Below are 26,006 nucleotides of genomic sequence, written 5' to 3'. Positions count from 1 at the left end.
AAGGAGGGTGGTCAGAGGGGTAGACAGAGCAAGAGAAGAGGTCATCAGATCCAGCTATTAACTCTGCACAGTCACTCAGTTGAGTAACTATGCTGGTACCTAGAATACACAAGGTGTGGAGCAAGAGGTGAAGAAATGCAGTCAAGAAACACAGAGAGCTCTCCACAGAGTCTGGCTTAAGGAGAGATGGGGAGATGGGAGGAGATGGACAGACTGAGTGAACCACAAGGGTCTGCAGGAGGTTTTTAAGGATGGAGGAGACTTACGCATGCTTGTAGACAGCATGGAAAGACACAGTAAGGAGGGAAAAACTGAAGACTGGAAAAGGAGAGTGACTCCAAGGTCAAGAAGATGAAGACGAGACAGAATGGAATCATCAAAGGCACTTGCAGGGAGGGGGAAGGGTGGAGACTGCACGAAGGCAGAGACAAGCCCTTCCCCCTCGATGCCAGCTACATGTTCAGAACCCCGTACCACTGCTGCTTCTCACGCCCCCTCCACACTGGCCTCCTCGCCTCCCCAACCAAGTCTAAGCTCCATCCCTTCTGTCTACAGCGCCCCACAGCTCAGCGTCACACATAGCTGGTCCACACCCCACGTTCTCACCCGCAAACCACCGTTTGAGGCTGCTCCCTGTGCTCGGATGGCCTTCCTCTCCTCAGGCTACAGAACACCCGATCCTCCTTTGATATCCTACTCAAAGACTCAGTGGGCACTCCGAAGTCTCCCATGACTCCCTCCACACCAGCAGAAAGGGCTTTAACCCTCCCAGACCTGTCACCTCATCAAAGCCAGCTTTGTTTGGCCTTCTCTCATGCATCTTTGCACTTGTTCTGTATCAGGCTCATTTGCGTGTGTCCCATCCCCTTTCCACAGCACGAGTAACAATGCCTTACACCAAAACGCATCATCTACCCCCAACCGAACACGATGCTCTGTTCGTGATCGGCACGTGATAAATATTTGCCGAATCGGACGAACCGAATCTCTACGGGAAGATTTCTGGAGAGGAGAGGAACAGAAAATTTGGCAAATCTGCTGTCCTTCAGGCCGTTTTCAGGTACTTACCATCGCCGCACACTGTGGATCCGCCATGTGCCTCAAGGCTTCCAGAACTGGGTTCCTTCTGAACAGCGGTTGGCAAACTGACACATAAATGACCCCAGTTCTCACCTCCCTCCTCTGAAAAACAAGAAAACACCAGCTCTGGGCTTGCTAGGGTTAATGCACCACTGGCTTAATTACCATCCATTTTATGAAGAGCCAAAGATTCTTCAGTCCAGGGGATCTTGCTACTCAAATGCTAACATGATTACCACTGGGCGTGGGGGGCCAGGAATCCACCACGTTTAGCCCCATTTGCTGCAATTAAAGGCCGATTGTTTTTCATCTGTTTTCTTTTTTTTTCATCTATTTTCACAAAGGAATGAATTCACTGAACTAAAACTGATGATATACTTAGAAATACATCGTTCTTAAACTATACAAATCCTTTCTTAAAAACACGAATCAAGGTGAAATCATTCTTAAGTTATACAGTAGCATTTACCCAAATAACTTGATTTTTCCTCATTTCGAAGCTTGCTAAGTTCAAACCGACAATTTTGAAAAATTACGGCCAGAATTGTTTCTGAGACGACTCCTAAAGCGATGTGTGCAGCCAGGACCCTGCTCCCTGAGTCACTGACAGACTGCCGTGTCTAAGAGACCAGAAGACATTTCCACTTTGATGTTGGCCCATGACAACGTAAACAGTGACACTCCTACAATTTCCTCACAAAAATCATTGAGAGGAGCTGCCTGACGCAGCTGCTCAAAAGCTTTCACGGGCTCCCCATAACCTTACAGAAAAAAAAGACCTTCCTTACACTCATTTAAAATAGCCTTGGCCCCACCCTCAGGCAGGCCCTCTGTCACAACGTCCAGGGCTGATCAGTTACCAAATGCCACCAAGGTCCCTTCCACATCTCTCCCATGTCTCCTCTGCCCTGACAAAGGGATCGCCTACATGCAGGAGCTACTCAGTTCTCCCTTAACTTGTCTCCGCCCCCAGTCTCTCCCCTCCCCATCACTGCCTACGTCATCATCCCAAAGGCTCACCAATCCAAGAAGCTCGTTGGCGCTGGCAAAGCCCCTGCAGCCCAGCCGGGCCCAGCCCGCCTTCGCTGACTGATCTGACTTTGGTGCCCCCAACGCCAGTCCCTGCTTACTTCACAACACCCCACCTCTTTCCTCCCTGACACTGCAAAGCTGGTCCACACGCCTGGGATGACCTCTCTCCTTGCCTTGGTATCCTGAATCCCCTGACTCATTCAGGGTTCCATTCAGGGACTACCGTCTGCAAAAAATTTCCCTGATCTCCCCAGCTGTTAGTGCTTTCAGCCCCAGTTCCAAGCCCCAGATCACTGCATGAACACACTTCTCGGTCCTCACTCGCCGGGGGACGCACTTCCCCACTCACAAACCCTAACCCTCCTCAGCCAGACAAAATCCGGGAACCAAACAACGGCCACGGCCCAAACTCCTCTCTCGTTAGCCCGCGAGCGCTCCTCGTCACAGCCGTCTTTACACCTACCGCGCGTCATCTCTCTGGAAGGTCTACTTTCTCTTCTTCCATCTCCTCTCCTCAACTAGACACACTAAGGACATCCCAAGAGCCAGGACTACTCCTGCATTTACTTCTTTTGACCAAACCCACAGCCCAGCAAATGACTCTCACGTCCCAGGTCGTGCACACCTACTGGCCGCTCATTCGGATGAGCTCTCTCCAACTTTGTGCTCAGAAGGGAACCCATGGATTCCCTTCCATTTCTACACAGATAATTCTCTCTCCTGACCAGGGTCTTACCATGCATCTCTAATTACCAAACGGACATACCGAACGGAAACCGGATGTCCTGTGAGCACGTCCCCAACTAAACTCATGCTTTTCCCTCCAAAACTTTCCTACCACCATCCTCCCAGTCACCCGGGCCCAAATTTCAGGGGTCGTCCTCCATTTCTCAGTCTCTCAACCCCCACTTAACAATCCCTAGCCATACCCTCCTGATTTTACCTTAGTCACATCTCTCCCCTAAGCCCCCATCTCTCCTCTGTTGCTGCTGCCCCCGCTCTGAGACAGGCTCGCATCTCACCACCCATGGACTGCTAGAACAGCTGAGGGGGTGCTGCTTGCCACAAGCTTCTCCCCCCTCCAGTCCGTCCTCCACTCAGCCGTCAAAGTGATTTTCCTAAAGCAGCAGGTCCGGTCACGTCACCTCCCTACTCAATCAACTCCTGCAGCTGTCACCTCTAGGAGCAAACAGACAATCTTTTTGTTGAGCCTCCCAGCCTCTATGATCTCGTGAACAGCCTTGTGGCTATTCCACCACCCGACCCGCCATTTCTTGGCTCCAGGCATCTGCCCTGGCTATACCCCATACCTGGCATGCTCTCCCTCCTCATCTCCACCTCCAGGCTTGCCCGTTTTCATTCAAGTCCTCTTCTGCAGGAAGCCTGGCCCAAGTGCCTTCCCTCGAGTGACCATTTCCACTCTATTTTGCACATGGCTTGTTTGTACATTGTTGTTTTCATGGCATCTCTCCCATTAAAAGTGTGAGTGCCTCATGTACAAAGACCATTTGGGGCCTTTTCTTTGCATTTCCAGTGTTTAGCAGAGCATCTAGCACATAGTAGATCCTAACGGATGCTCACTGACTCTTACTGTGTTTCAGGCACTTACTGTACTAAACAACGGAGATACAAAGTTGGTTTGTTTTTGTTTTTTTTAAACGGCTTCTGCCTCAAGGAGCTCATTACATTCTAATGGGGCAAACAACATATAAACAGGCTCATACAGAACACATACAGAAGAGATTAAAGATTCCCTTACAGGGGAATAATAATAATACCACCAAGAGCAATATTTCCATAGCACCTACCATGTGCCAGGCGCTGTGGTATGTGCTTCACAAATATGATCTCTTTGGATCCTCACAACAACCCCGGGAGGCAGGTACTATTGTTATCCCCATTTTACAGATGAGGAAATTGAGTGAGGCCAACAAAGTTTAAGTGACTTGCCAGAGTCACATAGCTAGTGTCTGAGGCCAGATCTGCACTTAAGTGGTCCCGACTCCAGTCCCAGCTCTATCCACTCCACCATTAAAGGTGGTGGTATACAAAACAGTGTGGAAAAGAGGGAACTAGCAGTATTAGGAAGGGCTTCTGACCTAGAGAGACCCAGAGTACAGAATAAGAAGTCAGGAGGATGGATACAGATTACCAGAGGGCTATCAATATATGTATCAGATGCCTAAAGACATAAATATCTATAGATACAGAATATCTTCTCAAATATCTATAGATGGAGCATATCTGAGACATCCACAGATACACAGATACAGAATATCAGAGAAAGAGAGGGAGAGAGTCAGGGAGGGGCAGTGAGAGAGACAGAGAGAGAAACAGACACAAACACACATACACACACAGAGGTCACATTCTATATTCCAAGTCTCTTACTTCTCTGTTAGAAGATGGACAGCTGGGTGGCTCACTGAATAGAGCCCTGGGCTTGGAGTCAGAAGGACCCAAGTTCAAATCTGGCCTCAGAAACTTACTAGCTGTGTGACCATGGGCAAGTCACTTAACCTCTGTCTGCCTCAGTTTCCTCATCCGCACAATGAGCTGCAGGAGGAAATGGCCCACTCCTTCCATCTCTTTGCCAAGACAGCACCAAATGGGATCACAAAGAGTCAACTACGCCTGAAGTGACGGAGCATCAGTATGTTCATCATTTATCCCCTGGAATTGTGCTTGGTCATGACACTGATCAGAGTTTCTAGTTCTTTCAAAGCCATCTGGATATACATGAATACTGTTATCACTGTGTAGACCATTTTCCTGGTTCTGTTCATTTCACTCTGAATCAGTTCATACAAGTCTTCCCAGGTTTCCCTGAACCATCCCCATCATCATTTCTTATGGTATAACTGTATCCCATCACATTTACATACCATAACTTGTTAAGCTAGCTGATTATTTGATTAGTAATCGATGGGGATCCCCTCAGATTTCCATTCTTTGGCACCTCAAAAAGTGTTTAAAAATTGTTGCATATGCTCGGCACTTGTTTTGCCTAGGAGCTGGACTGACCCCTCCCTCAATCTAGCCTAATTCCCCGCCCCCTTCTCCCTTTTATTTCTCATCTCCCTGTTAAGTGAGATGTATTTCTGTACCCAACTGTGTCATAGTCTTTCTCCGACCAGCGCAGATAAGAGGAGCTGGTAAGTCAGGCACGCCCGGCTCCCCCACCTTCCCCTTCCTCCTGGTTTGTCTAGCTGTCTACTCACATATCCTAATTATAGAATTCTCCTCAAACTTCCTTTCCTTTTCCACCCTAATGCAGACAGATATATAGACAGACAGATATACAGATATGCACATATACAGACAGATAGATAGATGATACTGTCAATGTGGAAATTTGTTCTGCTTGATTATACATGTTTGGAACCAGAATTTTGTTTTTCTTTCATTCTCAATGGTGGGATCGAGGGAAATTTTTGCTCAATTTTTTTATAGCACCATGGAATATGGACTGTAACAGAGACTGGAGGCAAAGAGAATAGAAAGGAGGGTAAAATGCAATAAAAGTGAGAGTCGATGTGGGCTTGAACCGAGGTGGTGTCAACGTGAGGAAAGAGAAAAGGTAGCATATATGAGAAGGTGTCAATGAACAAACAGCAAGATTTGGTCAGAGAATGTACATGGGGATTGAAGGAAAGCGAGGAGTGGAAGATAACTCAAGATTCTGAACCTGGAATACCGGAAGAATGAGGTCCTTTGACACAGTGTGAAAGAAGGGCATATTTGGAGGGAAAGACGATGATTTGTTTCAGACATGCAGAATGTGAGACAGCTCGGGGTCATTCAATTTGAAATTAGATAATAAGCAATTTCTTTAAAAAGAAAACCTGCAAACTATTAACAGCCATACCAACGAATGCCCCAAAACACTAATAATAAAAGAACTGCAACTCAGAACTCTAGATTTCATCACACACTTCACAAATTGGTACAGGTAACAAAGGGTGAAAAGAATCAATATTGCAGGGACTGTGAAAGACAGGGGCACTCACAGCCTTGCCAGTGAAGCTATGAACTGGCCCATTCATTCTGGAAAGCAGTTTGGAATTGTGCTGGAAAAAAGGGACTAAAATTTCCCTACCTTTTGAGCCAGAGATCCCAGTGTTAGCCAGATACAGAAAGGACACATGTAAGTCAAAATGTGCCCAGTAGCACTTTGTATGGAAGCAAGGTGCTACAAACGTGCTACATCTATTTATAGATGCGCACTGATCAGGGAATGACTTAGAATGTGGCATGTGATTTTAATGTAATATTACTGAATCACAAGAAACGATGAATCTGTAGAGAAGCACAGAAAGACTTTTATGACCTGATGCAAAACAAAGTAAGCAGAAATAAGTAAACAACATATACAATTGCCACAATATTAATAAAAGAAGAGGGGAGGGAAAGTAAATGAGGTGTAATTATGACAACCAAGCTTGGCCTCAGAGAAAAACTAAGAAAATGCACTACTGCACGTCTTCTTCACACAGGTGGGGGATTGTGGGTGTTGAATACTATACATAATATACATATGCATATACATAATATGTAGTACTCAACTAGTGTGGGGGGGTGTGTGTATATATATATTGCTATCAAATAAGACTGCTGTGTCAGTTATGAATCCCTCCCCCTTCCTCCCCACTTAATTTCTGTTAAAAAGCGAAGTCTCACTAGGTAGGAGGAGGGAGGGCCATATCTGAAAACAAAAAGTAGTGGAAAACATATCATTAAATATTGAGTTTCAAAAGTAAAAAGTGAACAGTGGCCTGTAATCAGGGCACTGATTCTGAATTGCAGCTACCATTACCTATGACACACAGGGCCATTTCCTTAAGCTCTCGGGGCATCGGGCTCCTCATCTGTAAAATGGGAGGACCAGACATGAGATGGATGCCGTATTCCTGGTTCAGTTTGATGTCTCTTTCCATCTCTAGTAATCTAGGGCACCTAGATTCAAATTTGGGAACTGGCAATGACTGTAAAAAGTTTAAATTAGCAACTAAGCCATCCAGCATCCAGTTGAGTGTCCGTTAACACAAGTGGCCAAAATAAATAACATACAGTCTGCTAACAAGTTAACACAGTGACACAATCGCATTTAATCTCCATTCAAAACAACGGAAATCATTTGTGGATTACTTACTTCATCAGGTAAATGCAAGGCCAATGCTTTGTAAATCTTAAGGTGCTTTATCAATGTGAGTAATTCTCATGTGCCCATAATGCCATGGAAAAAAAGATATTCCCAAAGATTTAAGTTACATTTCAACAGTCCTAAGTTCCTCAACCGGTTTTACAAACTAACTGATGATGTAATAACGGCTGGCACACATACTATGCTTTAAGATTTGTAAAGCACTTTACAAATGTTGCTGTCACAGCAAAGCTGAGATGCAGATGCTATCATTATTCCCATTCCACAAATAAGGAAACTGAGGTAGACAGAAGTAAAGTGACTTTCCCAGGATCACAGTTATTAAGTATCTGAAGCAAGATCTGAAATCGGGATTTCCTATTTCAAGGTCCAGGAGGCTATCCATGTTTTAGTAACTGGCATTTTCTATAATTGATTTATTAATAGCTATGAGTAACAGAAAAACACTAACTCAAACATGACTCATTCTGAATACCTGGAATTTAAACAATTTCTAAAAAGTAAGCTGGATAAACAGAATCATTCAACGAAACCAAACAATTGCAGCTCCTTTTCCACGGCCCCTCTCATTTCTTGCATTTCACAGGATAGTTAAAGCTCCCTCCAGGGGCAAGGGCCAGACCTGGGATCTTGTCAACCTGGGCGACTCTTGGACGAGGAAGGTCCATGAACCACAGCAGGCACCTCCTCTTCAGCCTGCAGCACTGAGCCATCTCGTCAAACTATCCCATAAGCTGCCCAAGGTCCTGCCACCACATTATGTCAGAGGTCAAGGCACAGGCAGTAATGGAACACAGCCTCTCTCACATCTTATAGAACTCTTTTTTTGAACTGGATGCCAAGGATTCCAAGCCTAAAAATGAAGTCACTTTACAAAAACCCAAACTTGCCCTATGCTACAAATCTCCTGTACGCAAGGGCATTTCCCCAAAGTGGCGGGATGCTGGGTTTTGAGGGATAGCCATCCAATTCTTCACTCCATACATATAAAAGAACCAGCTGATACAACATTAAGTCCCAACTCACCCCAGGGTTATTTCATGCTTCCACTGTTTCATGGAGACCCTGTGAAACGCAAGAAATAGGAAGGGCACAAAGACGGAGTTACCTGGTGCCTAGGACGAAGACGCTGTCGTTGAGGTGAGCACAGAACAATGACCACAGCCCATCTACTCCTTTTTTCACATCTAAGGGGAAGGGAGGGCAGAAGTCCTAAAACGTAACACGAGGTATTGATGAAGCATTCATGCGACTGATGAGTGAGAAATTCTCTGCGGCAAGGAGGCAAAGCACAGGGCCCCAAAGAGTCAGGCTCCTGCTCTTCTCTTCCTCCCCCCATTCAGAAGTTCCAAAATGGGGAGATCCAAGTCTTCTATCTTTCCTTCGAAGGGGAGCTCCCTGATAAGCAGGAGACACACACGTGAGACAAACAGGACAGAGACTTGGTCTGAGGAGCAGCTGCAGGGAGCGGGGCTGGCCGGCCAGGGAGACAGCAGGAGTCCTCGGCAAACTCCACGAGCCAAAAGCCTTCCAAGGCCCCAGGCCTCCGCAGGAGTGGCGAGCTAGCTGCCTCTGCCTCGTGTGCTTCTCCATCAACGTCCTCCAAGGCAGACCGGACCTCCCACGGTCACTGGGCACCTGCGGGACGCAGCTTCCGTGGACTGTTTGAATTTGAGCACGCTCCTTGGCAAAGTCTCCTGGCTGATGAAGAGTGGCAAGGGGCCTCCGAAGTGCAGACCCACAGGGTTACCCCAAGAACCCGAGTTCCCTATTGGATGTTCTATACTGACACACCCTCATCAGTTTCACATTTAATGTGTAATCTCCATCATGATTACTAAGCTTTTTAGATAGCTTTTTGTTTACTTTTATAAAGTAATGTGATACCAAGAATATATTTTGGTTACTTTAAAAATTGTATAACCTAAAAATGCTTTAAACACCTACTTTGGCTTAATTATGCCCATCTAATGTTCCATGCCAGCACAGTGGGTCATGGTACTTCAGACCATTGCAGGTCAAACTGTTCATATCAATCCTGGGATTAAACTACGCCCCCCCCCACCCGCCCCGCATTTAGCTCTTGGCTTTATACAAGTATCTCCATTCTTGTAACACACTGCATCTGAATGACCAGTCAGGGGACCAAGAAGCTCTCTAACCCTGAGCTCCCATACAAACTCAAGGCTGCACATGCCCCCTCAGACTATCTGGATTTGAGGAAATCTTCCACACCAAGACCTTAGGAACTAAGGGGCAAAGTGAAAAACAAGATACAGAAGCACAGATACAAGACAGAATTATTGCTTAGAACTCGGACACCTCCAACTGGACGTCCAGCAGACATTTCAAACTCCACATATCCAAAACCAAATTCTCAGTCTTGCCCCCAAACTCTTCCCTTCCGTGACTTTCAAGGGCGGCAGGCTCCTCCCAGTCCTTTGGGCTTCCAAACTAGGTGGCATCCTGGGCTCCCAGATCCAACATGGTGCTAAGGTCTGTCAATTTCACCTTTTACAGCATCTCCCAAATTCCCCCCTCTCACCTCCCCTCTGACTCTTCTGATCCTGGTGCAGGCCCTGGTCACTTCACAACTGGACTAGTACCACAGCCACCAAAGTGATCTTAGAGGCAGCTAGTAAGCACCACAGTGCACAGAGTGCTGGGCCTAGAGTCAAGTCAGACACCCGCCAGGTGTATAACCCTAGGCAATTAAGTCATTGAACGCATCTGCCTCAGTTTCCTCCCTCATCTGTAAAATGGAGATAATAATAGCACTGACTTCCCAGAGTTGTTGCAAAGATTAAATGTGAATATCAGTAAAGCATTTAGACCAACGCCTGACACAACATAAGTGCTGAATAGATGCTAGTCCGTACCTTCCCTCCTAAAGACAGGTCTGACTATGTCACCCACCCCCCTCCCATTCAATAAATTCTGGTGGTTCTCTATGACCTCCAGATCAAATATAAAATCCTCTCTTTGGCATTCAAAGCCCCTCATAACTTGCCCATCCACATTTTTCCCAGTCTTCTCATACCTTACACCCTCTCTACCCTGCCCCACATTCTACAACTCAGTGACTCCAAGCTCTGTGCTGTCACAAACCCAAGACCCTCCATCTCACAACCCTGAGAATTCACTCTGGCTGGCTGCCCCACACCTACAACACCCCCTCTCCCTCCACCTGGCTTCCTTCATGAGCCAGCTAAAATCTCACCTTCTGTGAGCAGGCTTTGACTCCCCTTAACGTCAGAGCCTGTGCTCTGATGACAATTTCCCGTTTATCCTGTATAGAGAATATCTGTACACAGTATGTACATGTCATCTTCCCCCACTGGGTGGTGAGCTCCTCCCAAAGCAAGGGATTCTTTTGCAAAATCAGCATTTAGCCTATGTGCCTGGCACACAGTAGGCACTTACTAAATGCTTACTGACTGACAACAGCCAAGTTCTTCCGGTTAACCCTAACTCACCATTTTGTCCTACCTCACTCTCTGTAAAGGTAGCCCCAAACCCCCTTCTCCTCACTTCCTTCCTGTTGTCCTCCCATAATGACTGGGGGGGTGAAGGGGAGCACAATGAGCCCATGGGCACCAGATCAGCTCCTTTCTTCCAAGTTATCCTTGGGCACACACTTGCCAGAAGACAGATATTCTGGCTCTGTGGCAACTCCTCTACATCTCTGGGATTGGGAACATAGCAAGGAAAAAGGCTTGGGGTTTGGGGGTTTAAGGCACTGAAAAAGGAGGGAAAAAAATTCCTGACACAGCTATCCACATCTGTCCTTAAAAGGCTTTTTTCCATTCTCTTTCAACTCCTGTGATTATGAAGGAGACACAAAATGAGCAGCCAATCTCCCCAATGGCTACCTGTACATAACAAGTCTAAAATATACTTCCTTTGGAAATGAAGATTATCTCCAACGAAGGAGGGCTACCAGTCAGAAAACAGCGTGACAGAAGTATAGTCACAGTACAAAATACAGATATGCCATGTTTTATGATTCCTTCCTCAATATTTTGTATGAAGATGGGATTTTTCTCAACTGAACTCTTTTTAGAGGAGCTCATTATTTAAAGAACTTTATGGTAAATCTTTGTAGAAAAGTGAAGACTCATTTTATAATACAAATTAAACATTCCTCAACGTGTCCACTTCATAAATTCAGATTTTTTTATATGTTGAATTTTGTTATACAAGTCAGACTTGTATGTGGTGTGTATTCATATTGTGTATGTGTATGTGTATGTGAACTTTTACATCTCAAACATGACGCATAAAGCGGTACTTAGGTAATAACAACATGGTCACTTACTGTTTGAATTTTCTTCTCGTACCACTTCTTCATCGATGTCCAATGCTTTTATTCTGGTACAAAGGTTGTATGTTTCCCATACTCCTCCTGGTGGCAGGTTTTCAGGAATATTTTTGATGCAACTAGGTTCATTCGTCATGTGATTATGTTGTTCCCAAAATGCATTTCTCTCACATGTCTCAAACTTTATACTTTCAGATCTGTGTTTTCCATTTCCAACTTTCTTCCTCAGGGTTAAGTTTCTGGAACAAAAACAAGTACTAGGGGTGGCCTCCCCAAAAATATTTTTGTAGACATCTTTCCATGGAATAAATTTCCAGTGCTGTGGTCCCTCTTTCCCTGTGCAAGTCAAAAGTACACTTTCATTCGGGAAAACCTTATCTAATAGTGGATAAAAGTGCCTTCCCTGCAATTTATACTCGATTTTAGTAGACTGGATGCTATTCACTGCTACAAAACGAGCTGCCTCTTTAGAGAAGACGGCATGCCCAGCTACCACGAGCAGGTCTGCTATGCTGCTTTTCCCATGTGTGACCTTGACTTCCAGTCTCGTCCCAGGGCTGGATTCCTGAAACTGAAAGAACAAACCCGGCTTGCTCAGTAATTCTTGAAAAAAAGCTTTCGCACCATCCTCCCAGTGGTGCCCATTAGCAGGTAGTACACCGTATAAAGCACAGCGGTAAGTCAGCCGCGGCAAACTCGAAAGCTCCTTGGGAAGGACCTTGAGGTTAGCACACTCTGAATGGGGAACACAGACAGAAAACCCATAGTCTATAAACAGAAGCAGCACAGACTGAGTGGAGACTTCAGAAATTTCTACCCTGTTCCACTGGCCTTCCCACCCGTATCGGAACAAACAGCTGGACCCTGGAACGACCAGTTGTGGGGGCAGGGTGGGTAGGTGATCGGGCAGAGCCAAAAGCAGCCTGCATAGTGACGTCATTGTGTCAAAGAAGTCCTCCGGCTGCACACAGAAGTCAGAGGGATCAGAAATGGCCGTGGCAAAGCCTCCATACTGTTGGCCACTCTGAAGAGGGGCCCACCTAATGGGGTTCACTCTGAAGGCCATCACGGGGCTCTTCGACTCCATGCTACGAATCTCGGAATGATTCTGCTTGGTTTCCTCGCTCTGACTAACTCTAAAGTTTAGGTATTCCAATAACAACAGACCATCCACCAAGATCTCTACTTCCCAAGCAACATGGAGATAGCGGAGGAACAGGATCTTTGTTTCCAAGTGTGCAAACAAGTGTGCTGTAGACACAAACGTCATCTTTCTGGCATTTTTGATCCAAATCCATTTGCAAGGCACGGCTTGTTGGGGAATGCTTCTGATCTCATGGTCAAGCTCCTTCGTCCCCAGCAAGGGCACCACTTCATAGCGGCCACAGTCCAGCAAATAAACGAGCATCTTCTCCTCTCCCAAACGCTTCTCCACCTTGGCGCGGCACCATGATGCTGTGACTCTGGATTTTGTCAAGCACTCCAAACCTTCTTCTATATTTTCCACAGGCAGGAAAGGGTTTTCCTTGGCTGCTTTAACGATCAAGGAAAGCAAGCTGGAGGACACTTGTGCATTTTTACTTAGTCTCACAGAGAAGCTTCCACATTGTGAAACGTGAAGTATCTCGGCCTTCTCAAGCTGTCCAGGCTTTAACTCGGGACTCGGGATTTTAGCTGGCTGGTAGCAGGACGTTCTGGGGCGTTGACTTTCATCTGACCTTTTCTTCTCTTTGTTATCAATATCCAGACTCACTTTTTTAGAGAGAGTTTCAGGTGTTTTTGATACTTTCTCTTGCTTCTTTGAACATGCTATCCATTTCATCATTTCATTAACAACACACTTCTCATCACAAATAATATTTACTTCCCATTTTTGTTCATGCTTCTTCAAAAACTCACAAGAGATTAATTTGTTATTTACTTTTTCAGCAAAGTAAGCTACTGTTTTGCTGTCCCATAATTCATCAGGCTCATTATATCTTACTCCACTAAGAAAAGAACGCAGGCCAAGCTGAGGAACAGTCAAAAATTTCCTATCGAGTTCATGGATTTGGGACAAATTTACAATTTCTGTGTTACCATAGTCGATAAATTCCACTTCAAAAGAATCCCTTGATACAATGTTCTTAATGACTGCTCTATATGAGTTATTATCAATAGCGTACTTTGCAACCACGAGATCTCCCACTGAAAGTGCGATCGATTCACTCACTCTGTCCAGATCTGCCATCCTTGCATTTAGTTCTTTTTCAAGCTTAAAGATCAAGTCTTCACTCTCGGCAAGCTGGATGTGGAAACTTGCTGGACTCCATATGTTAGATACGTAGCCCTTAACTCTGGCATTCAGGCGGACAGGAGGAGGAGGAAGGTCGGAGATCTGGGGTCTGGCCACATTCTCTGCTAGTGCGGGAGGTGAGCACTGTCTGGCTACACAGGTTTCTGATGCAGCACACACTGGTGTTCCTTCACTAATTAAGTCAAGTTGGGAAACAGAGTCAGGGCTAGTTTTTCTATTTGTATTTTTTAGTCCCTCCTTTGAAGGCTGGTTCACCTTGCTTTCTAAAACCGGCTCAATTTTAAGAGAGGCTGTTGATTTTGAAAGTTTGACATGTACATCTCTGGAATTCACAGTTTGGTATACTTTGTTTTCAAGATGACTGGGATAACTAGTTTTAGTTATGGAAGAATGACAGCGGTCTGCTTTGTCTTTTGATGGTGCCCTACTCAACATTTTATTTTCACATTTCTTATGAAACTTTTCCACACGTTTTCCTCGGTCATATTTTTTCCCATAAACTTGAAGCAAAGTCTTAATTTTCCGATTTATCTGCTGATTTCCATCATAGAGTTCTAAGCCAAGCTGGGCATCTGAATCCCTAGACACTACCACTGCTTTCAGTGGTTTTCCCAAAAAGTTTTCTTCAAACCACATGTTGATCTCTGCTGGAATGTCCACATCCTTAAGGTCTGAGAGATAGCACTTTATTGCCTGCATAGGTGTAAAAAGCAACTCTTGACAGTGATCTAAAATAGGTATTAATTTATCTCCTTCTACTACTTGTTTATTTCCAAAGTCCACAAAGTATGCTAGTAAATAGGATGATAAATCCACAGGAGATACAATTGCTCTGTAAAAGAAATCATCTTCAAAGTACCTAGACAAGCATAATCTTGTCTTGCCATCAAACTTTGGATAATTTGAGAGGTTATTAATCTCTGCAATTTTTGCTGTTACTATCTCCAGACTTCGACTATTTCTCCTCAGCTGACAATAAAACTTTTTCGGACTTTGGATGTGGGATATACATACTTCTTCTTCACTTCCAATTTTTAAGTTAAAAGAAGAATAACAGAAGCTGTAAAGGCTCACTGATGCTGGCAAGGACTTCAGAAAGGCGCTGTGTTGGGCACAGCCACAGCTGACCAGAAATTCTCGGGCAGTGATGAATGGAGTCTGCAAGTCGACTATGTTGCACAGACAATTTGGGTGTATTAAAACCAACGCGTAGATGATGCAAGTCAACAGTCCGTCATAGGAAGAAATGAAGTTTCCGAAATCCACACAAGACTTCGCTGTCCAACTGAATGACTCAGGATTAATGGGTTCAATTAAATTGTTAAGACTACATCTAAATGCCTGGCCCTCTAAAGTAAGAAAGTCTGGGTTAATGGCACGAAGATCTTTAATTAAGATTCTTTCCTGATTTCCATAGTCGACAAAGATGACATCCACTTCTCTGGGGGACACCTGAATCAGAACAGCTGCTCGGTACCACTTTCCGTCTTTCACGTACCGGGCAACACAGGCGACCTGCCCGGCCTGATAAGGGTCACTATGGGTCCCGTAATACTTCTGCATCTGCTCCATAAGCACCATCAAGGCTGGTAACTTACTCTGCAGCTGGCAAGAAAAGTCTCCAGGGCAAGAGAAATATGAGCATTTAACATCAATAACGGTTCCAGGCTTGAACACGTATTCTTTGTATGGATGGAGAGGCTCACTTGCCCCAGACACATGCCCTAGATTTCTGGGAAAAGGGCTTTCTGACCCTGCAAAGGCAGCAATTGAGAATTCCGACTTGCTCGAAGAACCGTGGCCAGATATGGCTAAAAGAGGCGGCTTGGCTTGTGCAACTCCAATGTTGTGCTCAGGTTTTAAATCTGGTCCTAAAAAATCTGTTCCAAGTTTTGGAAGACATTCTGGTTTTACTTCCCAATATTCTGCATAACCAGCTTGCACCATAAGACCAACAACATTAACTTTCCCAGAGGCCTCAATGCACTGTACGTTAACAACATACTTGTCCTTTTTCTTGTCTACAACTTTAAGCAGGAGCGCTTTGTCAAACACTGTCTTTTTAAAAAAATCCGTTGCTTTCTTCACCCATATATCTTCTGTGGGACACACGTGAGCCAGCGAACAGCACATAGCCAGTGCCGGTAATTCACAAAATTCTCGCAGCAAAGTTTTTACATCATAAAATGGTACAGATTCAGTATTTCCAAAATCCAAAAAGTAAACATTAATCTTATAACCATTAACTTCAGTGATGACAGCTCTATAAAAATGCATGTCCTTGCTGTACCGAGCACAACAAAATAATCCAGGCTCTGGTTTTTTGAGAATCATTTCTTCCTTCTCACAAGAATCATACAATTCTCCTATCTTCTTCATTAAGTCCTGGAATCTGTTTTGATGATCATTGGTGCGTACCCAGAAATTGGATGGGTTAAGTACATACTCCACGAAAGCCACATAAGCAGAATTTACCTTCATTTCTACCGTCTTCCAGCGTATGGCCACCTTTGATAAAGGGTCTTTTTCCAGCGCAAAGTTTAATGGTGCCGAATCACTTGGAAAGCTCTCCACTTCAGGACCGTTACTGGGGAAGGGCTTTGTGCCTCCCAAAGGCTGAGGGCTTTCTCCCTCCAATATCGGGCTGCGCAGACTATGTGGCGGAGGGCACCTGTTTGCATGCAGCAGGTTCTTAGGGCTCATCACAAATTCTTGATTATGGAAAGTCACATAATACAAACGCTCCTCAGGATCGAACTGATCAATATGTGCAAACACCATCTGCCCTAACAAAGCTCGCTTAAATAACTTCAGTTGAAAATTCCTTACGTCTTTGTCTGGATTGCTGAAATGTGACAGAGAACAAGGGAAGGAAAATAATGGCCCTACACTGAACTCCTGCTTCAGTTTCTTCACATGCCGGGAGGGCACAGCCTCACTGCTGCCCAAGTCCATGAACCAAATTCTCACTTGGTCGTGGGGCAGGAGCTGCTGGAGAACCCCTCTATACCACTTCCTATTTCTCCTTTTGGCAACACAAAGCAGTCCAAAATTGTCACTTGGAGGATTTCTCTCTCTGCTGATTGCTTCATAGCGCAAAGACATTGCTGTTGTTAAGCTTTCCAGCTCTGGTAACCACTTCATTAAGTGACAATAAAATCTGGTGGGACTGACTGCAGAAGCGATCTTCACGCTCTCCGTACAGTTCACGGACAGAGACGGCTGCAAATTATCTAGGACGTGTTGATAATTAGGGGAAATCTCATTATTACTACATGAAGAGCCGGCTCTTTTATGTTGTTGCTGCGGCAGATCCGGCATTTGGGAACCAGAGGGATTAGGGGGAAATTCTTTTAGCATTTCTATAATAAGATGAAACGAATCTCCATCAACAAGCCTTCCTAACTGTAGCTCAAGAAGCTCGGAGATGATTCTTGGGACCTCCAGAAGAACCATTTGATGAGGCAGAATGGCCTGCACATGCCCCTTCACGTGGAGTCCTACTAATGACATGAAGTAATTTAAAGCCTTGGGAGACCACTTCTCCCCAAGAGGGAGTATGTTGGCAAAGACACCAACTGCTATCCTTGGAGGTAGCTCAAATAAGCTGTCACCTGCAGAAGCCACGTGGGTAGCACTGACTCTCAGTTCTTTTCCACAATCTATGAGAAATACTCTATAGGACTGGTTTTTATTTTCTACTACTTGTCCTCTATGCCATTCTCCAGATTCTCTTTCTTCCACCAAACAAAACTCCCCTACACCAACATTATCATATGCTTTGGGAATGTGCTGGATTTCACTCTGCAATATGTGGTAGTCAAACTCACATTCAACATCATATTTTCCTTGAAACTTCACCAAAATTTCCTTGGCAAGACATTCTATATGACAGATCTTCAGAGCCACACCCAAGGATGGTGGGAACAGAGGCTTAGAATTCATTGTCTGTAAAGCAAAAATTAAAGAAGGAATTAGTTTCTGAAGAAGTCAACTTAGGAGAGAAGACTCTGGGAAGATGGCAGAATAAGGCAGGAAATTCCCTGGCTCTCGAAAATTCCCCCACAAAAATGTAAAATGATGCCTCAAAGTGAACTTTGAGCAGCAGAAATAGTTAAGACAGCTTGGGAGGACATTAGGAAAAACCCTGTCTCTCGGGGTATAGTTTTGACTTCCATGTAGGTGTGGTGGAATCAACAAATGAGCCGGGGGCAGGTGCTGGGAGACTGCCTCAGCTTCAGAACTTTCACCTCACTGACAGGGTAGGACAGCACGGGGGGGTCAGACAGCTGGCCGGGGAAGATCACACAGCCCTGCACTGGCTCTGGACACCAGGCCCAGGTACGTTTATGAGATACAGTCCTAGGCTGTGGCTGTAGGCAAGGAAGAGCAAGCACACATGGGCGAAAGTGGTCACAAGGAGGGGAGCCTGCTGGCTATGGGCACCTGCAGGACAGCAAAGGCCCTGCTTTTGGTCCAGGGCAGAGCAGCGTGCTGAAGCTTGCAGCGGGAGGAGGGAGTGCAGAGAGCAAAAGGGTTTACTGTGACAGCATTGCTGCGGGACCTGGTCATGATTCAGGGGCAGAGAGGAGTAGCTGAAGTCAGGCTCCTGGGTGAAGTTCAGAAAAGAACAGCAAAAAAAACCCTGAAACCTGAGATATTATCTCCCCCACACCTTGGGACTAGAGCAGAACTCTAACACAAAGTTAACAGAAAAAAAAGAAAAAAGGCAAAAGAGAAAGAACCCTACCATAGATAGTTGCTATGGTGACAGAAAAGATCTGAGTTCAAACTCAGAAGATAACAAAGTTATCTTAAAACAGCTACTTCTAACTCAAATTAAAAAGCAAAATGGTCACAAGCCCAAAAAGAGTTTTTAGAAGAGCTTAAAAAGGACTTTAACAATCGAGTCAGAGAGGCTGAGAAAAAAACTGGAAAAAAATAGGAGCAATGCAAGAAAATTATGAAAAGAAAATCAACCAAGTGGGAAAAGAGATCCAAAAACTCACGGAAGAAAACAACTCCTTTAAAATTAGAATTGGGCAAGGGAAGTTAATGTCTTCATAAGACACCAAGAAATAATAAAACAAAATCAAAAGAATGAAAAACTATAAGAGAATGTGAAACATATCATTAGAAAAACAACTGACCTGGAGAACAGATCAAGGAAAGACAGATAATATAAGAAACGTTGGACTATCTGATAGTTATGATTTTTTAAAAAGTCTAAAAACTATAATTCAAGAAATTAAGGAAAATGCCCTGAAATTTTAGAATGATAGGGTAAAATAAAAATTGAAAAAATCCAACCACCATCACTCAAAAAGAGACAAAGATGAAAACTCACAAGAATATCAAAGCTACGATTCAAAGGTCCCAGGTCAAGGAGAAAGTACTATAAGCAATTAGAAAAAAAAAAAACAATTTAAATATTGTGGAGCTACAGTCAGGATAACACAAGATTTAGCAATTTCTATATTAAAAGACTGAAGGACATGGAATATTATATTCTAAAGAACAAATGAGTTGGGCTTCTAACCAAGAATAACTTACCTGGCAAAGCTGTACATATTAAAAAAAAGATATTTAATGAACTAAAGGACTTTCAGATATTTGTGAAGAAAGGACCAAAACTGAATGGAAAATTTCACCTACCAGATTCAGGAGAAACATAAGTAAACATTAAAGGATTTAATGAGGTCAAAATATTTACTTATAATATGGAAAAATGTTATCTACAACTCTTAAGAATGTTATCGACTTCCAGGAGCCAAGATGGTAGAGTAAGAAGTAAGTAGCTCTTACTAATAAATAGAGTCTTCCTTAAAATAAGTAGCATCTATTGAAAACCATCAGTAAGCATAATGTGTAATGGGGATAAGCTAGAAGAATTCCAATAAGATTGGGAGTAAAACAAGAATGTCCATTATTACCACTGTTATTCAATACTGTACTAGAAATGTTAGCTGTAGCAATTAGAGAAGAAAAAGAAATTGAAGGAATTAGAATAGGCAAAGAAGAAACAAAGCTATTACTCTCTGCGGATGATATGATGATATACTTAGAGAATCCTAGAGAATCGAGTAAAAAAACTACTTGAAATAATAAACAAATTTAGCAAAGCTACAGGGTATTAAATAAGCCTAAATAAACTATCAGCATTTCAGTATATTACTAACAAAGCCCAACAGCAAGAGACAGAAAGGGAAATTCCATTTAAAGTTACTGTAGGCATTATAAAATATTTGGGAATCTACCACAATTATAAAATAGTTTTCATACAAATAAAGTCAGATCGAAATACTTTGAAAAACATCAGTTGCTCATGGGTAGGCCAAGCCAATATAATAAAAATGACAATTCTACCTAAGCTAATTTATTCAGTGCCATACAAATCAAATTACCAAAAATTATTTTATAGAACTAGAAAAAAATAACAACAAATTTTATCTAGAAGAACAAAAGACCCAGACTATCAAAGAACTAATGAAAAGAAATGCAGGGGAAAATGGCCTAGCCATTCCAAATCTTAAATTGTATTATAAAGCGGCAATCATCAAAACCACTTGATACTGGCTAAGAAACAGAGTGGTGGATCAGTGGAATAGGCTAGGTACGCAAGACGCAGCAGTCAATGACTCTAGTAATCTACTATTTGATAAACACAAAGACCCCCAGTTTCTGGCATAAGAACTCACTATTTGACAAAAACTGCTGGGAAAACTGGAAAAGAGTATGGCAGAAACTAGGCACAGATCAAAATCTCACACCATATACCAAAATAAAGTCAAAATGGGTTCATGATTCAGATATAAAGGCTGATGCTATAAGCAAACTAGGAGAGCAAGGAATAGTTTACCTGTCATATTTATGGAGAAGGGAAGAATTTATAACCAAACGAGATAGAGAAACTTATGAAATGCAAAATGATTGATTACATTAAATTGAAAAGTTTTTGCACAAAGCCAACACAACCAAAATTAGAAGGGAAGCAGAAAACTGGGAAACAATTTTAACAGACAGTATCTCTCATAAAGGCCTCATTTCTAAAATATATAGAGAACTGAGTCAAATCTATAAGAATACAAGTCATTCCCCAATTAATAAATAGTCAATGGATATGAACAGGCAGTTTTCAGATGAAGAAATTAAAGCTCCTTATAGTCGTATGAAAAAAATGCTTTAAATCACTATTGATTAGAGAAATGCAGATCAAAACAATTCTGAGGTACCACATCACACCTATCAGATTGGCTGACAAGACAAAACAAATGATAAATGTTGGAAAAGGTATGGGAAAATTGGAACACTAATGCATTGTTGGTGGAGCTGTGAACTGAACCAACCATTCTGGAGGGCAATTTGGAACGATGCCCAAAGGACTACAAAACTGTATGCCCTTTGACCCAGCAATAGCACTTCTAGGGCTGTATCCCAAACAGATCATACAAATGGGAAAAGGACCCACATGTACAAAAACATTTATGGCAGCTCTTTTTGTGGTGGCCAAGAATTGGAAATTGAGGGAATGCCCATCCATTAGAGAATGGCTGAACAAGAATGGAATACTATTGTGATATAAGAAATGATGAGCAGGCAGACTTCAGAAAAACCTGGATATGAATTGATGCTGAGAGAAGTGAGCAAAACCAGGAGAACATTATACACAGAAAAAACACATTGTGCTATGACTAACTTTGATAGACTTAGCTCTTCTCAACAATGCAAGGAACTAAGACAACTCCAAAATACTCATGATGGACAATGCTATCCACATCCAGAGAAAGAACTCTAGAGTCTGAATGCAGATGGAAGTGTACTATTTTTGCTCTCTTTTTCTGTTGTTTTGTTTTGTTTCTTCTTTCTCAGGTTCCTCCCACTGGTTCCAATTCTTCTTTACAACATGACTAATGTGAAAATATGTTTAATAGGAACGTATAAGTAGAACCTAGATCAGATTGCACGCCATATTAGGAAGAGGGAAGGGGAAGGAGGGGGAGAAAATTTAAAACTCAAAATCTTATGGAAGTAAATGTCGAAAACTAAAAATTAAAAAAAAAAGAATGTTATCATTATTTGGGTAGCTTGAAAGGGCGGGTTTGTGGTTGAATCAAGTACAATGGGAAGATCCTAAAAAATAAAAGTGGGTAGGAAGAGGTAAAATGCAGCAATTATCTCATACAAACGAGGCATGAAAGGATGAACTATTATAGTGGAGGCAAGAAAGGACATGGTAAAACTTGAACCTTATTCTCACCAGAACTGGGTTAAAGAGGGAAACATACACTTCTGGAATGGTGTAAAAGTCTTAACTTAGAGAAACAGGAGGGTGAGGGGACAGGATAAGGGAGGGACTTTTAGAAGGAGTGTGGGATTAGAGAGGGAATTAGAAATTTAAGGAGACAGGGTAAAAAGAGAAGGATAAACTGCGACAAAAAATAGATTGGTGGGAGATGTAGAACTAGTAACTATAACTCTAAATGTGAATGGGATGAACTCATCCATAAAATGGAAACAGTAGAATGGATTAAAAACCAGAAACATTTTAAAATGACAGACAGACATAGAGTAAAAATAAAGGGACAGATTTGAATTCAGTATGCTTCAGGTGATGTAAAAAAAAAAAAGGCAGGGGTAGCAATTATCTCAGACTAAGTTAAAGCTAAAATAGATTTAATTAAAGATAAACAGGGAAACTACATTATGACAAAAGGTGGCATAGATAATACAGAATTGTGTTGGAATACTACTGTATTATAAGACGTGATGAGCTGGTTGATTTTAGAAAAGCATGGAAAGACTTGCATGCAACAATGAAAAGTGAAATGAGCAGACCCAAGAGAACACTGTACATAGTAATAGCAACATTGTTCGAAGAATTATTGAATTATACTAGCATGTTTGGAAGATATAAGAATTATACTGGCATGCTTAGAAGGCCCTGACCCTGCCCCATCCTGGCTTCTCAGCTGCCCCAACTTCCTTTAACACTCAGCTCAAGCCCGTCTCTCCTGTCTCTTTGAGGAAAAAGACCCTCCTTTGTCTTTGTAACCCCAGTGTGCAGCACTACTCCTGACACATGGTCATAAATGCTTGCTTGATTTCACTTGCTGAAACTAAGATTATTCAAGTCTTCTTCGGACACAGAAAAGGAGAAGGGGGCAAGAGACAAAAATAAACAACTGCGAACACAGGCAATGAAAAAGCTTTTGAACGAAATGAACACACAAATGGATTTGTGAAAGATGCCTCCACTCAGGTGGATGGTAATCTGTCCCTCTCCATCCCACGGGATCCTTGATCTGCTCCTCCCTTCAGTGTTCTACAGGAGGCACATCCAATGGATCTGAGCCTCCTTCAATTTCAAGCCAAAAGATCCCCCCCATCAGCCATCTCTCCTCCTTCCCCCAGCTGTGTGACCAGTCATTCACAAACTTTGATGTCTCCAAAGTGACACAGAAGTAACTGTCTACTCACAAAAGTTATGCCAATGAAGCTGAAATGCTAGTGAGCTGGACCATACTAGAAAGGCTTTGTGTATGGCCCCAGGAACATCTTGAGCCAGTTTGCAAGCTAAATAGCCTAGCTACTTGGTAAGGAGGGTTTTGGTTAAGGAAACCCCTAAAAAAAGAAAAATACAAAAGGGCCCCTAATGCTGTGTGGCTCCCTTGTACTTCTGAAGACTGTAGAAGAGTGGTGGGAAAGGTCCTAAGAGTCACATCATTTTAAACAGTCTACAAACAATAAATTCACCCCTGACTTTCTCCAACAACCAGCAAGTGGGTTACAGGGTCTTACAGGAGAAGCTGAATTACCTAAACCTCAAAATGTTTACCCTAAACCAGAGGTTCCCTTTGGTGGGTCCAGGAGCCCCTTAGGAGATCATGCCAAAAGTCAAATACTTTTAACAGCACCCAAAGCAGTCAGTGATTGCCTTAATTCAGTTACAAATATGTGGTAACATCTGTGGTAACAAGCACGGGCCTGTTTGAAGCAGTCTATGTTTGTTTCAGCAATGATCCAAGACTGTCACAATCACACACAAAATTATTCTGGTGATCCCAGAACGCCGATATCAAGCTCTACCCAATTCTGAGCACGTGCACCATGCTCAGACAGTTTCTGCACCTGTCAAGGGTCAGACGCTGCAGCACAAACCAATTTCCAATGGACGGTCAGCACGTGCACACCCACCACCCACAAGACTGGCATCTTGCCTCAGCTGTGTCATCAGGTGACCCCACACATGAGGAGCACCGGCATTCCTGCAGCCCCGACATGCTGGGTGTGCAAACGTTCCAAGTCACATTGAAACCACCGTGAACCGTGACAAACGTTCTGCAGAAACAAACCTTCTGCTGGTCCTCACTGCAGCATTTAAAGCTGTTGTCCGATTTCAACTTACCCTTGCTTATGTTACTAGCCTTCTCACTGGTAGATTTTCAAATTAACTGAGTGGCAGCCCTGGTCAGGCACTCAGTGAAGTTTCTCTGGGAATACAGCCAGTGAGCCACTGGTATGAGGGTGGAGGGAGATCATATCTGAGGAAATTTTTCCCTTACAAAGGTTAGTTTATGTAGAAATACTTTAAAAAAAACAGCAACACAGGCAACTATACTTTAAATACATTTATCATTTAATATTGTGTTTGTCATGAGACAGTAGAAAAGTTAATCTTTTACGTTGTAACTATTTTCATCAACTGGTTACAAGAGTAAAAATTTTTTAAAAATCATTTCTATTTCTTAGCAAAAAAGCTTAGAAAATTTTCCTACTATATCCCATCATATTTGGGTGAGCAAGTATTTTCCTTTGATTCTTGTTTTAAATCAAAATACAGAAACAAACTCGATGCAGACAGTTAAAATTCTTTGTCTAATGTTGAGCCAAATACTGCAAACTTCTGCACAAATTAAAATTTAGTCCAACGGTGAAATTAAGCTTATGTATTACTTTGTTAAACATCTTCCATGTTGTAATTTGCTTCATTAAAAAGGTTATTTATATTCAAAAACTCTGTAAAATAAATTGAATATTGACTCTTGTAGATAACAGTAAGCACATGAGGTCTTACAAGACTACTTCTTCTAATTCTTATAGAATGTCCCACAGAAACATTCATAATTATTTGATCATCAGTTTTATAATTTTATAGTTTTCATAATTACAGGTAAAACAAAAGCTTATATTTTATAATTATGATTATATAATAAATGTTAACTTGGAGCTTTAAGGTGCAAAAATTCCCCTATTTCTTATAAACACTTAATGATTAAATCTAAAGTAACACGATTAGCAGAATATGAGGTTACCCTGCAGGGCTCATCTCGTCACTGAAAGGGGTTCATGGAACAAGAAACACTGGCAACCACGACTACTCTAAAGCCTATCAGGAGAAGGAGACTACAGTTATATGGAAGGCCAGCCCTCTGTACCGAGTAAGAAATAAGCCAAGTGGTTGTGAGCAGAGCCAGCCTGATCATAAACCTACAAGCAACATTTCTCTAAATATTCAGCCATCATGTATTGATCACAGCATGAAGAATAATCACTTGGGGGAAAAAAGTCAAGCCTAAGTACCATAAAATAATGCTGTGTCTGCGACAAAAATCCAGCTCCCGGTCACTGGGGCTGGTGCCCACCAGCCCCCAGCACTTCTTCCTCCTTTCTTGAAGGGTTCAGCAGTTTCACCACCTTCATCTTCCCCACCCCATCCTGCCCTTACCCCCTGTACAGTATCTGTACCGATGTTTCTGTGTCCCAAGTGCTCAGTGTCTTCAAACATTATCTGCTCCTTCCCCTGGTGGGAGCCATGGACAGGAATGGTCACACCCTGGATCTCACCATCACCCACGTGGCATCCGTTTCTTCAAAGACTCTCATGTTCCTCTATCCTTAACCTCCCATCATCCTCTAGATGGCTCTGTTTCCTCCACCTTCATCAAGGCCTCCTATCCCTCATCACTGCCTCAGGTCACTAGCTCCTTCCCCTTCAATGTGAAGCCCCAATCAGTCAATCCAACTCTCTCCCATCCTCACTCTCTAATCTTATTACAGCAGCCTCAGCCCAGGTGGTGGGCTCTGGGGAGAGTCCTGAGCATGACCCAGTTCTG

General features: G+C 43.1%; 1 protein-coding gene across 1 annotated transcript in view; it reads right to left on the bottom strand.

The window, feature by feature from the left end:
• LOC114053852 (tudor domain-containing protein 15-like) overlaps nt 1-25,776 on the bottom strand; it is a 28,273-nt gene extending 2,497 nt beyond the window's left edge. Inside the window, exons 1-7 of the mRNA XM_027876967.1 lie at nt 25,738-25,776; nt 25,619-25,693; nt 18,340-18,393; nt 18,153-18,266; nt 12,690-17,841; nt 11,595-12,650; nt 1,069-1,182 (exon numbers count right to left, since the gene is read on the bottom strand). Of these exons, the coding sequence (XP_027732768.1) occupies nt 1,069-1,182; nt 11,595-12,650; nt 12,690-17,841; nt 18,153-18,266; nt 18,340-18,393; nt 25,619-25,693; nt 25,738-25,776 (6,604 nt within the window). The remainder of the gene's footprint in view (nt 1-1,068; nt 1,183-11,594; nt 12,651-12,689; nt 17,842-18,152; nt 18,267-18,339; nt 18,394-25,618; nt 25,694-25,737) is intronic.
• Nucleotides 25,777-26,006: the final 230 nt, after the last annotated feature.

The sequence above is a fragment of the Vombatus ursinus genome, unplaced genomic scaffold, assembly GCF_900497805.2.
Source record: "Vombatus ursinus unplaced genomic scaffold, bare-nosed wombat genome assembly UNPS02004184.1, whole genome shotgun sequence".
In the NCBI taxonomy this organism is placed as follows: Eukaryota; Metazoa; Chordata; class Mammalia; order Diprotodontia; family Vombatidae; genus Vombatus; species Vombatus ursinus.
The sequence above is the reverse complement of the archived record's forward strand: the minus strand, read 5'-3'. Positions and strand labels throughout refer to the sequence as shown.